Source organism: Salmo salar, chromosome ssa04 (assembly GCF_905237065.1).
Source record: "Salmo salar chromosome ssa04, Ssal_v3.1, whole genome shotgun sequence".
NCBI classification, from domain to species: Eukaryota; Metazoa; Chordata; class Actinopteri; order Salmoniformes; family Salmonidae; genus Salmo; species Salmo salar.
This window is the reverse complement of record NC_059445.1, coordinates 37478155-37494971: the sequence shown is the minus strand read 5'-3', so window position 1 is coordinate 37494971 and position 16817 is coordinate 37478155. Positions and strand designations below refer to the sequence as shown.

The 16817-nt window shown below is 43.2% G+C and overlaps 1 protein-coding gene across 4 annotated transcripts in view; it reads right to left on the bottom strand.

Moving 5' to 3' along the window:
• Positions 1 to 7765: 7765 nt before the first annotated feature.
• The window catches only part of LOC106602927 (bifunctional heparan sulfate N-deacetylase/N-sulfotransferase 1), a 112549-nt gene continuing 103497 nt past the window's right edge, over positions 7766 to 16817 (bottom strand). For all 4 annotated transcript variants that reach the window (XM_014195941.2, XM_045716880.1, XM_014195943.2 and 1 more), the window contains 6 exons: positions 13431 to 13554; positions 12624 to 12798; positions 12139 to 12309; positions 11795 to 11904; positions 11143 to 11245; positions 7766 to 10470 (listed from right to left, as the gene is read on the bottom strand). In XM_014195941.2, the coding sequence (XP_014051416.1) occupies positions 10351 to 10470; positions 11143 to 11245; positions 11795 to 11904; positions 12139 to 12309; positions 12624 to 12798; positions 13431 to 13554 (803 nt within the window). In that variant the 3' untranslated portion in view covers positions 7766 to 10350. The remainder of the gene's footprint in view (positions 10471 to 11142; positions 11246 to 11794; positions 11905 to 12138; positions 12310 to 12623; positions 12799 to 13430; positions 13555 to 16817) is intronic.

Sequence of the window (16817 nt, the reverse complement as noted above, 5' to 3'; positions counted from 1 at the left end):
GTGCTACCACTTCGTGGCTGAGACGTTGTAGCTCCTAGATGTTTCCACTTCACAATAGCAGCACTCACAGTTGACTGGGTCAGAAATTTGACGAACTGACCTGTTGGAAAGGTGGCATCCTATGACGGTGCCACATTGAAAGTCACTGAGCTCTTCAGTACGGGCCATTCTACTGCCAATGTTTGTCTATGTAGATTGCATGGCTGCTCGATTTTATTTACCTGTCAGCAACGGGTGTGGCTGAAATAGCCGAATCCACTAATTTGAAGGGGTGTCCACATACTTTTGTATATATAGTTTATGTAACTGGAGCATTATTTTAGTGATACTTAGTAGTCATGGTAATAAAACGTTTGAACAAACGACTCAAAACACTAAACACATTTAATCCAATTAATTCCATTTTTTGCTCTCATCGCTTCTTAATTCAGCCATTTTATTGTTGTAAGCCATTCCCACGTGTCCGTTTGTTGAACCAGGTAAGCAATTCATGACAGAATCTGTGGAGGGAAAGCAACAAATCCAAGATAAATAGCACATAGAACAGTTAGGGGTTGGGTTTGGGGTCATACATGTTTTTTTGTGGTTGTTTAAAAAAAAAAGCTTTATGTGCAAAGCTTATCAGATTCAGTTGAATAAGAAATCCTTGACCATTAACGCCCTATTTGCAATGAGTAAATTAAGGGATAGTTCACTTTTTTACACCTTATAGTCAGTAAGATGGTTCCTTACTCTGAAAGTAGTCCATGGGCCAGGAGAAACTGTAATCCATGGTTCAACGATTTTTAAATAGCCACTATCAACTTGAGGGGATTTAGCAATCTGACTATAAACTCTAAAAAAGTAAACTATCCCTTTAACATCTTAAATTTGTTGAATGGGGGGAAAAAAGAAATCTCGAAATCAGTGTCTGGAATAATATTCACCATTCTTTCTGCCATGAGTCATTTAGAAGTGATATTATTTTTTAGAACAATATCATGACGATACCTGCACACTGTCAAATGCATATTTGTAATCGATGAAGAAAAAAACCTACTCACCGGTTATTGTTATCACTTTTTCAGGATCCAATCTGTCTTTTTTCTCCCATCTTCTCCCATTTTAGCTTTACCACTTAGAATTGTTCAAAATACATAAGTTCAATGTGTTGTAATTAATGACACAGCCAAATATTTAAATTTGAGTTGGGTCTAAAGATAATGACTCTGGTTTAGCTGTACAACGCTACAAATAATACATACATATATACATTCTATACCACAGCCATGGATGTCGATTAAGGGAGCCCCCTACACCTCTCTGATTCAGAGGGGTTGGGTTAAATGCGGAAGACACATTTCAGTTGAATGCGTTCAGTTGTTCAACTGACTAGGTATCCCCCTTTCCCTTTCCATAGTCTCATAGAATTAGAGTGAGTAAAACGGACATTCCCATCAGAAACAGTGTTGGTTTGCGTGAACAGCAACTAGCCTCTTTTACAGGTGTCACGTCCTGACCAGCAGATGGAGCTGGTGTAGTAGTTTGGGGGTCAGGACGTGGCAGTCTGGTGTGTGTCTTGTGACTCCTGATCAGGAACAGCTGGGAATCGTTGTTCCTGATTGGGAGTCACATATGTAGGAGTTGTTTGTCACTGGGGTTTGTGGGTAATTGTTTCTTGTTTAGTGTGTTTGCACCTGACAGGACTGTTGGCTGTCAGTTTCCTTGTTTTGTTTGTTATAGTGTTCTTTCTAATTAAATTGAAAGATGAATACTAACTCCGCTGCATTTTGGTCCATTCCTGAAGACAGCCCTTACAGAATTACCCACCAAACAAGGACCAAGCAGCGGAAGAGGAAGGAGCAGCGACAGGAGAGAAAAAGGGAGGAATGGACATGGGAGGACGTCCTGGACGGCAAGGGAGTCTACACCTGGGAAGAGATCCTGGCCGGAAGGGATCGCCTCCCATGGGAACAGGTGGAGGCACTCAGGAGAGTGGAGGCAGCTGGACAGAGGAACCATCGGGAACGTTACGCTGGAACACGGTTGGCTAGGAAACCCGAGAGGCAGCCCCAAGATTTTTTTTGGGGGGGGCACACGGGTAGCTTGGCCAGGCCAGGGAAGAGCCGTAAGCCAGCTACCCGTGACTACAGGTAGGTGCAATTGAGGTGGAGGGCGCCATGTTACGCTGTGGTACGCACCATCTCGCCGATACGGACGCACAGCCCAGTTCGCCCAGTACCAGTGCCCCGCAGGTGCTAGGGCAAGGGGAGCATCGAGCCGGAAGGGGTGATGCCAACCCTACAATCAAGACCGCCAGCGCGCCATTTCGGTCCGGTGTTTCCCGCCAGACGCACTAGCATGGAGGTGCGTGTCTCTGGGCTGGCACGTCCTATACCAGCCCCGCGCATCAGGAGTCTAGTGTGTCAACCCAGCCTCGCCAGTCAACAGTCATCAGAGCTGCCCGCCAGTCAACAGTCGTCATCAGAGCTGCCCGCCAGTCAACAGTCGTCATCAGAGCTGCCCGCCAGTCAACAGTCGTCATCAGAGCTGCCCGCCAGTCAACAGTCGTCATCAGAGCTGCCCGCCAGTCAACAGTCGTCATCAGAGCTGCCCGCCAGTCAACAGTCGTCATCAGAGCTGCCCGCCAGTCAACAGTCGTCATCAGAGCTGCCCGCCAGTCAACAGTCGTCATCAGAGCTGCCCGCCAGTCAACAGTCGTCATCAGAGCTGCCCGCCAGTCAACAGTCGTCATCAGAGCTGCCCGCCAGTCAACAGTCGCCAGAGCTGCCCGCCAGTCAACAGTCGCCAGAGCTGCCCGCCAGTCAACAGTCGCCGGAGAGGCCAGACTGCGCCGAACTGCCGGAGTGGCCAGACTGCGCCGAACTGCCGGAGTGGCCAGACTGCGCCGAACTGCCGGAGTGGCCAGACTGCGCCGAACTGCCGGAGTGGCCAGACTGCGCCGAGCTGCCGGAGTGGCCAGACTGCCCCGAGCTGCCGGAGTGGCCAGACTGCCCCGAGCTGCCGGAGTGGCCAGACTGCCCCGAGCTGCCGGAGTGGCCAGACTGCCCCGAGCTGCCGGAGTGGCCAGACTGCCCCGAGCTGCCGGAGTGGCCAGACTGCCCCGAGCTGCCGGAGTGGCCAGACTGCCCCGAGCTGCCGGAGTGGCCAGACTGCCCGGAACGGCCAGAGCCTGAGCCGCCTCCAGGATAGGTGGGTTGGGGAGGGAGGGTGTAGCACAGTGCCGTCGTTGACGGCAGCCACCCTCCCTTCCCTCCCTTATTGTTTAGGGTTACTGTTTTAGGGTTTTGTTGGGGATTTTGTTTGTTGGTGGTTTTTTGTTGTTGTGGTTAGGTGCATTCCGGGGTCTGCACCTTGAGGGGGGGGTACTGTCACGTCCTGACCAGCAGATGGAGCTGGTGTAGTAGTTTGGGGGTCAGGACGTGGCAGTCTGGTGTGTGTCTTGTGACTCCTGATCAGGAACAGCTGGGAATCGTTGTTCCTGATTGGGAGTCACATATGTAGGAGTTGTTTGTCACTGGGGTTTGTGGGTAATTGTTTCTTGTTTAGTGTGTTTGCACCTGACAGGACTGTTGGCTGTCAGTTTCATTGTTTTGTTTGTTATAGTGTTCTTTCTAATTAAATTGAAAGATGAATACTAACTCCGCTGCATTTTGGTCCATTCCTGAAGACAGCCCTTACAACAGGCGATGTGCCTCCGGTTACCTGTCATCCTTATATGTGCATTCTGAGATGGAGACCCCCAAAAGATGAAATTCGACTGAGCCTAAAAATGCTTCTCCATCACCTGCAAGGCTCAGCCCTTCCATGATCTAAGGGCCTATGCCCCTTATAGTCATTCTAATTCTACAGTCGATACGATCTCTGTACATACCTCTCAGGTTGCTCTTCAGCAACATGTCAAACATCATAAGCACCCAACAGCGCTCTTACCATGGCAGTGGAACTGTTGGCCTAGCTGCACGATCGCCCTCCAGACGTTCTTTGGGACCGTAACGTTTGGGCCTGGGTGAATTTTGATCTGCAAAACATGAATAATTCAGTCAGATGCTGTAAAAGACTAGAACGTACTGTAAGTACAGTAACATAATACATTCTCTTTATTTAAAATAGTCATGGTAGCTAATACACTGACTTGTATTTAAAAATACACCATTATCTTAACCTCAGATTATAAAAGACAATCATCAATACAAATAAATACACATATAAGGAAGCCTATTTTAACCTTTATAGCTAAATAAAAAATAAACCAAATCAGCCATCTCAATACTGAGCAAGCCTACGGTAGCACTAAGCTAATAGCAACCCTATAGACTTGACAGGCTAGTGTTAGCGCAGTTAGCTTAGCGTTAGTGTATACCGCTTAAAATAATTTAATAATACAACTCTGTAATATATAACACTTGAAATCTGGAGATGTCAGGGTATAGAAAATATAAACGGAGTAGAAAAGAAACCACAATTTTACCTCAGAGAAGCTATTAATCAATAAATTCAAATCAGAATATTAGTTGGCACCATTTCTTCATGTTATTCTATGGGCTAGGCTAGCTTGGCCGCAAACCCAGTCATCTCTATGTCAAGATCGCTTACAGTTTTCACTCGATCAATTTACACATTTAAACTTTACAAGTTCAACATAAAAGGTAAATATCACTCAGGACACCATTTAGTCTCCAACATTTTCTATAAATAATGTGCTTGTGTACAGTAGCAGTGCGTGGGTAAAAAAACCTGGGCGAGCCAAGCCAGAAAAAAAAGCCATATTACAACCTACTGTATGTGTTGTGATAACTATGTTGTTTGCCTTGCGACCGTGATATATAGGTTTAAGGCTGAGACAATAAGAAGACACAGTGGCAGAATAAATTCAACCACACCTTTGTTTCATCACAAAACTGAAATCAGATGAGCAACCTCCGGTGAAGCCCATAAAGCACATTGCATGTAACAAACAGTTACATGACCTACAGCATGGTCAAGCAAGTTAATGTTTCCGACATTTTCGGACTACTAAACCACTATTGATGTAGAACCACGGAGAGTTACAGAAAGTTGCAAAGAAAACAGGAGCTGCCTCCACTATTCCAGCATCGTTTCAACTTCAATATTATCAAATCAGCTTGCTTAGTCTAATACATTGACAACTAAAAGATACTAAAAAAATTTAGTCCAATCAACATAAGCTCAATATGATGTGGCTGAATACACTGCTTGTGTACACCACACACCTGTTTAACAGAACAAAGAAAAAGTAGACAGGAGGAGAAATGGTTAGTTGTCACAGACTCCTTGGGTTCTGCCGTGGGGGAGATCTTTGTGGGCTATACTCGGCCTTGTCTCAGGATGGTAAGTTGGTGGTTGAAGATTTCCCTCTAGTGGTGTGGGGGCTGTGCTTTGGCAAAGTGGGTGGGGTTATATCCTGCCTGTTTGGCCCTGTCCGAAGGTATCATCGGATGGGGCCACAGTGTCTCCTGACCCCTCCTGTCTCAGCCTCCAGTATTTATGCTGCAGTAGTTTAAGTGTCGGGGGGCTAGGGTCAGTCTGTTATATCTGGAGTATTTCTCCTGTCTTATTCGGTGTCCTGTGTGAACTTAAGTATGCTCTCTCTAATTCTCTCTTTCTTTCTTTCTTTCTTTCTTTCTTTCTTTCTTTCTCTCTCTCGGAGGACCTGAGCCCTAGAACCATTCCTCAGGACTACCTGGCATGATGACTCCTTGCTGTCCCCAGTCCACCTGGCCGTGCTGCTGCTCCAGTTTCAACTGTTCTGCCTGAGGCTATGGAACCCTGACCTGTTCACCGGACGTGCTACCTGTCCCAGACCTGCTGTTTTCAACTCTAGAGACAGCAGGAGCGGTAGAGATACTCTCAATGATCGGCTATGAAAAGCCATTTACTCCTGAGGTGCTGACTTGTTGCATCCTCGACAACTACTGTGATTATTATTATTTGACCATGCTGGTCATTTATGAACATTTGAACATCTTGGCCATGTTCTGTTATAATCTCCACCCGGCACAGCCAGAAGAGGACTGGCCACCCCTCATCGCCTGGTTCCTCTCTAGGTTTCTTCCTAGGTTTTGGCCTTTCTAGGGAGTTTTTCCTAGCCACCGTGCTTCTACACCTGCATTGCTTGCTGTTTGGGGTTTTAGGCTGATTTTCTGTTCAGCACTTTGATATATCAGCTGATGTAAGAAGGGCTATATAAATCAATGTGATTTGATTTGATTCTTCGACTGTTGGTGAGGGAAGGGGAGACGCTCATACCGCGCCCCCTGCTGTTGGCAATATGCATAAACTATTCCCAATGGAAATTCTCGGAGGACTCAGTCCAAAATAATTGGGAATTCCAACCCTACTGCAGTCATTAATTAGAACAATAATATATAAACCATGTTTTATAAGTCCAATGTGATGGTCAGCCACAACTACAGTGTATGAAAATAAACAGGTTTCTGTGCATTTTCAAAACTTGTACATAAATTATAAACCTACAATAGTTGTCTTCGCCATCTCAATCTATTCGCAAAATGATGGCAAGCATCATCTACAGTAGCTAAAAGAAACAAAGTAGTAATATTGTTGCCTAACACCAAATGCAATGACTAAATAATTAATCCCTACATGTGAGATTTATGTATGGTTTTTAAATATATGCTATGGAAAAATACTTTTATGGAAAACATTTCAAAGCAATAAATCCATTGGAAAAACTTTAAAATAATCTGCGTACATTTTGCATGATGACAATATATATCCATATTAAAAAAATGTGTATAGGGGTTGTGAGCTTTTTATATGGGTTTTAAATATATGATAACATATTTTAAATTGTCACGTTCTTTGATATTTATGGACATACATTACTTTTCCCTATCCTGTTCCGGCAGGATCCAGCTCAAATTAAGCACTGGATTTACTGTTATATGACAGCTAAGAAGACAATTTACAGTCACTCACCACGTTTCCATACAGTTTTTATGAAAGTAAAGTCATATCTTATTTTGAAAAAATCACGACAGCTGTGATAGAAACAGGTAGTTTCGGTACAATTTTATAAATGCCGACAGATAATTTGTTTGACATGGGATCTTTTTGCGTCGGGAAAATGAATTGACAGAAATTGTGGTGGAAACGCCCTTATGCGCAAATATTATATAATAACCATCAGATCAAAGTAAACTTGGAGTCAACGCGATGATATGGCGTGTGGTCCTCCCAATACGACCTTTCCCATAAATATCGAGGGTCTTATTCTGGTGACATGAGTGATGCTTGCCTGCCGTTTGACAAATAAAACTATTCTCGCTCTTATTCATAAACTAGCCTACCCGCACTGTATCTGCGTGCTGTTGTCTAGAGCTCAAATGCCAGGGCCAGAGTAGCTGTATTTGTTACTTAAACGCAAGTTTTTTTTGGTTTTTTTACAAACTATCGGTAGAATTTAAAATGCGACGGAAACACATTGAACTTTTATTATTCGGTACATAAACATTTAAGTGAAAAAAAATACATTTGTGCACTGTCATGGCGCACTGACTTTTATCCGCAACAAATCCGTTTGGTGCGAAAATGCGCATATTTTCTTTGTGATTTTTTATTATATTCGCATGAAAATCTGTCGCCAATTGGATGAAAACTCGTTTATGTGCCACATTGGTTTACACAGCTTTCAGGGTGGGTCCCTGTCCTGCTCTTATCACTTTACATACCCCAAGAGATCGTCGTCAACTACATGGGAAATTAAAATGCATGACAAAAGTTTAAAAGACAGTGGTTTCTTTATTTGTAAATTAAAAATCACAAAAATTTTAGCTACAAACAATAAAAAATATTAACAACAATTGGTTGATTGTACAGTCCAGATGATTATCATTTCCTTATAGTTAATGAATGATCACTACTCAATGTCCAACATTATCATACAGAGTGAAATTCACTGGGACTTCTGCTGAGTGAGTGGGGTAAAGAAGGAACTGCCCAGACATGGGAACTCACTCGGCCCATCTCCTGACCGTAGTGACTAGGCTCAAACAACAACACCCTCCCTGATACTCTGAACCAGAACACTTGTACTTTATATTGCATTGTAAAACGGCTCAAAAGCAAAAAGGAAATGACAAGACAAAGGATTTGTGAATATAGTACAGCTCCTTGAACAAATTGAAATGAGAGCAGCATTTGTGCATGCATGTGTGTCGCCACACAAGGTGCATGATTCAGTACCTTAAATACAATTAATCTAGAATGGACCCATAAAACCACACTTCTTCACAAGGGTCCAAGTAATACAAAATGCTAAATGGACCCTCGTATTCTGGGGCACTGCAAAATCCCTCACACAAACAAGGACTGTTCTCTTTAACAGGAAAGTTGTACCAAAACCTTCTTACACTGTGTTGAGAAATAAATATTGTGCTTCTAGGAGAGCATGGATTCAGAGTAGATCATGTATTTGTACATACTGGATTGTAATACAACAAAGAAACAACCTCCCACATATGTTCATATTATTCGTATATGTATCCATAGCAACTGACAGGAGATAAAATGATGTGAGTTTACATTCCTATAACCTTGACTAATAAACTGAGAAAAGAAAAGGCTCTCAATCTCCTGTATAGATCACCCCAGCTCCTCCAGAGGGTGGGATTAACAGTCTTGAATTTGCAGCTTCAAATCCAATTTCACCTCTTAATTTTCTCAAAGTCTTTGCAGAACACACCTGATTGGACACTATGAAGTGGGCTAGGACTATAAGCTGCATTGATGAATAATGTCTGAGGATGACATGGGACAGTGTGAACCTTTAAGAGCCATCCTACACAGAAGGATAAGGACCACTTCTTATAGGCCGCCATTTACACTACCAACTGATCTAGTGGGCTTGGGTTCAAAGGGCATACTAAATCAACCACTGCAGAGCTAGAGATATGTTGCTGTGACCTACGCTTCTCTGGTGTGTTGGTTTGACAACATGTGGCAAAGTCATTCCAAGTGGAAGGGAAGACAGTGTTGTCTGTAACTGGAAACTAGGAGACAAGGGCTAGGGGCACCAGTATCCTTCCCCAGTGGAGCTGATCAAAAGATATCCTTCTATTCTGCACTCACCTATTGTCCAGGCACAAAAGGAGTGACAAATCAGATGACAGAAGGAATAGGGAAGTGACTAAGCTCGACTCAGTTGAGTTGGGAAAGACCAGGAATCAACATCCTGCTCTTCTTGCTCTATTAGCGGAAAATCAAGAGACGTGCTCGGTACAGTAACAAGTTGGATGGCGACGAGGATGTCCGTCTCCTTGGAGTGAAATTGCAATATCCACTTTAAGGCCTTTAAAACATGCAGCTACATTTTTCATGTCACATTTACGTTCAGTTTGTAGTGTACTCTACAGACATGGTAGGGTCCACCTGTATTTAGGAATGGGTTTCAATATTTCATTATTAAGGCAGTTACGACCAAGGACAACATTCCACTGACCATTACAACGCAAGCTTGTCTCATTTGGAAATATTACACTTTTCACTTTTTTAATCCCACTGTACTGTGGATTCATTATATTGAAGGTCTTAGAGACCCAAAGGTGATTTGACTTGACATGATAAAGGTCAAGTGTCAGTGTGGTCTGTGGGAGCAATTCATGGACTCCAGTTATGTTTTCAGATGAACACAGATTAAAAACATGGGACAGTTGAAAGGAACATACAATGCTCGACCGATGCATTGTGCAACCATAACAGCTCGGAAACAAATACAGACATCCAGCACTATATGAGTGTTAATGATTAAAATATAAATTCAGAAATACTTTCAAATTAACATTCCACTCCGGCACTTGAATATCCATTATTGGCTAGTGTATTTTTCATAACTGGCACTGAGAAACAAAGTCTTTCTCCGCCCTCTGCAAAGCGCACAGAGAGTGAGTGTGTCTGCCTGTCTGTGTGAGAGACCGAATAATAACATTGGGTTCTCCTTGAGGAAATGATACATCTCTTTGATCCCTCTTCTCTCTTTGCCCCAGCGTTGCTGTGTGCATGTGCCCACGGTCAAGACGGGCACTTTGTCATTCTTTCTGACAAAGAAATAGAACAATCCTAAACACAGTTCATGTCTCTCCTTCACCCCTGCCTCATTTCCCCTTCTGAGGCCCACACCCCAAACTTGGGTCGCTGGGGGCCACTGGGTTGAGTGGGCATGGAGGGCCTGCTGTGTCTCTCCTGCTTCCTCAGCTCCTGGTCACCCCGCGTGGCGCTGGCTGGCTGGAGCGGAGGGGAGAGTGCACCCCCTATGTGTGGGCAGGTTGGGGTGGCGTCTCTGTCCTTGTGTCCCCGGCCATGCTGAGGCTACCTGCTGTGGATCAGCTCCTCCCTGAGCCAGCTGGGCAGAGGCTGGCCCATCTTATAGAGCAGCTTGGACAGCTCTATGTTGTGGTCCCTGTAATGCTCCCTAAGAAAGGAGCGAGACTGCCACAGGACGAGAGAGTGGGGGAGAGAGAGAGTCAAATATAGGGTCATATAGTTACAAGAAAAATGTGAATAGACCAATACATCATTTATAGCTCCCACCCACAGTAGTTACCCATTTAGGTGGTGTTCAAATTATATACAAATATTCAATGTTATCATGAATATCTAACTATTATGCACAGGGAACAATACCACATAACATTGTACATAATCTGTAGTTAACTTAGTGTGCAGAGATTTTTTCCCCAGATACTGAGCAACTCGGGCAGCGGGCACTGCAAGTCTCATGAGCCCTGCCATTCAGACTGCTGCAGAGAGAGAAAAATCACCCGCCATTACCCAGCTAATTACCTCCGAGGTGTCTGTGCCAAAACAGTCAAGGTAACTTCAAGGACCTGAGCTGTGCCCACTGCCCACCCTGCCCCCCTCACAACCCCTCTCTATGTCTGCTCATTAGACACTCTGCCCGATCTGGTGGCTTTCCAAACCCACCCTGAAAGGAGCAGAGTCTGTCACAGACAAGCAATGATAAAGCAGCACTGACTGTAGGAAATACATTTTTTCCCCCTTCTATAAAATCTAAAAATACTTGCTTTTCAAGGTGACAAAAGTGAAATAAGTGTTGAATAATATAATCCACTTATCTTAAGGGAAAGGTTCATAACTTACATCTGTGTCCATGTCGGGGTATCTCCGTCCTTTACTCTTGCCCAAGCATTTGGTCTTCCCTCCATCTAACAACTGGCACCAGAACCCTTTTTTGGGATCAAACCTAGAACAGAGGAACACGGAACCATAAAATGGAGGAGGGCCAGTCAAAATGATGAAAATAAATTCCCAACCTAATCAAAAGGGAACATCCTGAACAGATGGTTTGCGGCTCTTCGTGTTTAGAGAAGAGACGCGGGACAAAACATATCCATTGTCTACAGAGGATGTGGCTGACAGATGTTGCTGTTTACAAGGATGGCTGAGTGATTATGTGGTCAAGCATCAGAGGCAGAAACAGAGATATGGGGGGCTGGAGACCAGGGGATGCAGAAGAAAGGGAATAGGTTGGCAGAGAGATGTCAAAGCGATGGTAATCCCTCCAGAAGGGAACATTCTGAAAATCACATCAAAGCTGTTCACAAAGCAATCACCTCTGCTCTAAACAGGAAAGATAGGCTGCTGCACAACCACACTGGTGTTGGCCAGCTCAATGCATTAATACGCATAATGTTACATTTCACACGATTAGGGAAACAAAAGCCTTCATTTGCCATGTGTTGGCTCCAGCAAGTGGGTCTACAGTGTTTCGAAGCTCGAATAAGACACTCACGCTAGAATCTTGTGGTAGTTCAGTGTGTTTGTCAGCCCAAGGAACTTCTGGATCTTGTCCATCAAAGCAAAAGGCTCTGTTCTCAGCACCTGACCATCCAGAACCAGGATCTGAGGAACCAGTTACAACAGCACAGTAGGTCAGATGGACTAGGTGAGCGGTCTTAAATTCAACACCAACAACAGTCTATACACACACACACACACACACACACACACACACACACATAGTATATACAGACTGAATAAATGTTTGTTTCCATTTAACCACATGCTTATGCACAATCACTGTAAACAGACACGAGTACAAGCATGCACACCTGGGACCCAGATGACCAAACGTACCTGGCTGGGGTGGTAGTGGTTGAGCCAGCGGCCCAGATGGGTGGCATACCAGCCCGGTACCAGACAGCGGTTCTGGAGCACCCGCAGCTTGATGGGGGCATTGCGGCCAGCAGTGATGACGTCATGGAAAGTATACTTCAGGGCGACTGAGTCACCATGGGCACGTTGGTGCTGGGGCAGAACAGACAGATATGACGTCACAGTCAGCCCACCTTGCCAGATTCCTCCAGAGTGCTGTGTCCTTGCAGAGGGCATTCCAACTCATTTCACACTCCTACAAACCGGTACATCACCTATTTCTATACCAGGATATTAGATACTTTATTTGCAAGCTCAAGGGAAATCAGCAATGCGGCTGACCTGGAAAAGGAGTGAAGCTACCCTCAAGCCACCCACAGCATTTCACCCAATTGCTATCCCTATAATAGAGTCTGGTGTTGGAAATGGAACAGTGGGAAGTGGTTTTCTCTGGGAGGGAGGTTCACCTGGTACCATGAGTAGGCCCTGTCTGCAGGGTTGATGAGGATGGTGATAATTTTGGCCTTGGGTAGGAGGGCGGCTGCCCGGCGTGCAGCCACCTCGGAGTCAAAGTAGTTAGCGCTCTTCTCAAAGTAGAAGTCTGAGCTGGTGTTGGAGGGTAGGGGAAAGTACTCCATGTACCTGTTCCAGCGAGGACAAACAGACAGAGCAGTTTGAACCGGATTAGATGAATCTGTCACCTAAAGACAATTTGGTTATCACCATTTAAAGTACAACAACAATTGCCTGACAAAAAGGATTTAAGGATCAGAATGAGTCATGGTAAACAATGTCATTCTTGTCCATATAACAAATACCAACATCCTATGTAAACAACACAGACTAGTTTCATTTGTCATCAATAACTATGAAAATGATTAAATGTTCTGGATAAAACATATGACTGCACAGGCATAAACCAGTCACTAGCTGAAAGAGACCAATTTTCCACAACCGAGCCCACCACACATTAATACAATGGTCTGCTTTCTGTTAATCAATGACTGAGCTCAGAGGGGGATGAACCAAAGCCTCTCCCTTTGAAGGATGAAACATTCCTCTAAAGCCAAAAAGACTAACTGGAATATGTCTCAAAACAGTTGGTTTAATACGCTATGAAAAGCATGGCGGTTAACATGAGTGATTTCTCTTTCCATTCTAACACGCTGCCCCCAAAACACAACCAGGAATGTTGGAAATGTCTTGGAGAAGAGGAATTAGTGCCGGAGTGGTGGCAATGAAAATGATTAAGTAGGAGAAGGGAAGTCACATACCAGTCGATGCCTCTGTGGTAGTTGTGACCATTGAAGAACTGGATCTCCTCAAAGGTCTCCTTGCTGGGGTAGTTACTGGTTAGATCAGGATGCATCCCCAGGAACAGATATAGGGCTGTGGTGCCTGCACAAAGACCAGCCGTTTTCATGAGTATTGCTGATACAAATATCCAATATAGATATTATTAGACGATGGAGGTATACGTTAGATATTAGACATAGTCCCTTCAGAAAGTTTTCGCACCACTTCAGTTTTTCCAAATTTGGTCGTGTTACAAAGTGGGATAAAATATATTTAAATGATCATTTTTGGTAGACGATCGACACAAAATACTCTATAATGTCAAAGTGGAAGAACAACTCTTACATGTATTAAAAAATGAAAAATAAAAACACTAATATATCTTGATTAGATTATTATTCAGTGTCGTGATTAGTATTCAGTGTCGTCTTGGTAAGGAACTCCAGTGTATATTTGGCCTTGTGTTTTAAGTTATTGTCCTGCTGAAAGGTGAATTAATCTCCCCGTGTCTGTTAGAAAGCAGACTGAACCTGGTTTTCCTCTAGGATTTTCCCTAGTCTTTGCTGATAACAAGCATACCCACAAAATGATGCAGCCACCATCATTCTTGAAAACATGAGTGGCACTCCGATGTGTTTTTTTGGGGGGGGATTTTCCCAAACATAACCCTTTGTATTCAGGACAAAAAGTTCATTTGACACATTTTTTTTACTTTAGTGCCTTGTTGCAAACAGGATGCATGTTTTGGAATATCTTATTCTGTACAGGCTTCCTTCTTTTACCTCTGTCAGTTAAGTTAGTATTGTGGAGTAATTACAATGTTGTTGATCCATCCTGTTTTCTCCAATCACAGCCATTAAACTCTAACTGAGTGGAAACCCCGAGTGGTTTACGTCCTCTTTGGCAATAGAGTTAGTAGTAGTGACTGGGTATATTGATACACCATCCAAAGCCTAATTAATAACCATTCTCAAAGGGATATTCAGTGTATTTTTTTTTTTTTACCCATCTACCAATCGATGCACTTCTTTACGAGGCATTGAAAAACCTCCTTGGTCTTTGTGGTTGAAATTCACTACTCGATTGAGGGACGTTACAGATAATTGTATGTGTGGGGTAGAGAGATTGGGTAGTCATTCAAAAATCAGGTTAACCACAATTATTGAACACAGAATGGGTCAACACAATTTATGTGATTTGTTAAGCACATTTTTACTCCTGAACTTATTTAGGCTTGCCATGAAGGGTTTGAATACCTACTGACTCAAGAGATTTCAGATTTTCATTTTTTTTATTGATTTCCAAAAAGTTCTACAAAACAAAATTCCACTTTGACATTATGAGGTATTGTGCGTAGATCAGTGACAACATCTCAATTTAATTAATTTTAAATTCAGGCTGTAACAACAAAATGTGGAGAAAAAAAATCAAGGGGGTGAATACTTTCTGAAGGAACTGTAAATGCCAGGGGTGTAAAGTACTTAAGTAAAAATACTTTAAAGTATTACTTAAGTCGTTTGAGGGTATCTGTACTTTACTTTTTATATTTTTTACAACTTTTACTACACTACATTCCTAAAGAAAATAATGTACTTTTTACTCCATACATTTTCTCTGACACCCAAAAGTACTCGTTCCATTTTGACAGGAAAATGGTCCAATTCATGCACTTATCAAAGAGAACATCCCTGGTCATCCCTACTGCCTCTGATCTGATGGACTCACTAAAAACAAATGCTTAGTTTGTAAATTATGTCTGAGTGTTGGAGTGTGCGCCCCTGGCTATCCTTCAATAATAAAAAAAAATTATGCCGTCTGGTTTGCTTAATAAGGAATTTGAAATGGTTTATACTTTTACTTTTGACACTTCAATACATTTGAGCAATTCCATTTACTTTTGATACTTAAGTACATTTAAAACCAAATCATTTTAGTCTTACTCAAGTAGTATTTTACTGGGTGACTTTCACTTTTACTTGAGTCATTTTCTATGAAGTTATCTTTACTTTTACTCAAGTGTGACAATTTTGCACTTTTTCCACCACTGGTAAATGCTAAAAAATGTGATACATTTCTGATTCTTTACCACAGCTATTTACTACCCATCTGAAATGTGCTATAGCTTTAAATAGCAACAGGTCTACCTAGAGGCTGAGAGCCCAAAACACTCAACTAAGTAAGAGATAAAGTGCCAGGTAAAGAGGAGTGGTGGATGTAAAGTTGACAGACAAGATGGCTGACAAGATTATAGTGAATGCTGGTGCAGTTTGGTAATTACAATGGTGAAATGTGTAAACTTACTCTCAGACCCAACCCCCTAATCCGTTTTTATTGAAAAGATTAACATGGCCATTTTACAGCAGTCTCAGGAGGGCTATCGCTCCCTTAAGACATCTTTAAGAAGTTTAATTAGGCTACGCACTAAACCTGAAATTCCCATTTAGTGGGAAGCAGTCAAGGTTACAATAAAACCCAATGACTGACTGCTTGCCTGTCTGTGGTGATCCTATAAATTAAATAAAGTGTGTGACACTCTGTAAATGACTGCCCAGATGCTAATTATCCATCCCTTCTCTCCTTGCTGTCAATAAACAGAGGTTCAAGGCTGTTCCATGCCAGGCAGAGAAGCGCTTGTCCTTCTGGTGCAGTGGATTTAGTACAGTTAGTCTATTCTACACACCACTAGGGGATGGCTATCTGAGACACAGTACATCATCTATAACCCCCCTAGCTGCACCTGGAATGAGCTCAGGTCATGTCTCTCTGGATGTACAGGTAACTGCCAAAATAAAGGAAACACTTGGGGGATACAAAGTTCATTGAAAGCAGGTGATTCCACACAGGTGTGGTTCCTGAGTTAATTAAGCAACTAACATCCACTCATGCTTAAGGTCATGTATAAAAATGCCCAGTTGGCAGTTGCCCATTATTTTGGCTACCATGGCTAGAAGAGGAGATCTCAGTGACTTTGAAAGAGGGGCCTCAAAGGAGCATAGGGGGTTTAAATGGTGTTTGTGTCTCAGTCACCAGATATCAACCAAATTCAACACTTTTGGGAGATTCTGGAGCGGTGCCTGAGACAGCGTTTTCCAGCACCATTGACAAAACACAAAATTATGGAATTTCTCGTGGAAGAATGGTGCCGCATCCCTGTAATAGAGTTCCAGACAATTGTAGAATCTATGCCAAGGCGCATTGAAGCTGTTCTGGCGGCTCGTGGTGGCCCAACGCCCTACTAAGACACTATGTTGGTGTTTCCCTTATTTTGACAGTTACCTGTATGTTAAATGACTACCCCAGAGGAAATTGCTGCCACTATTTCAACGTAATTTCCTGTCATGGAACCTAAATGTGCATTTCCGCTC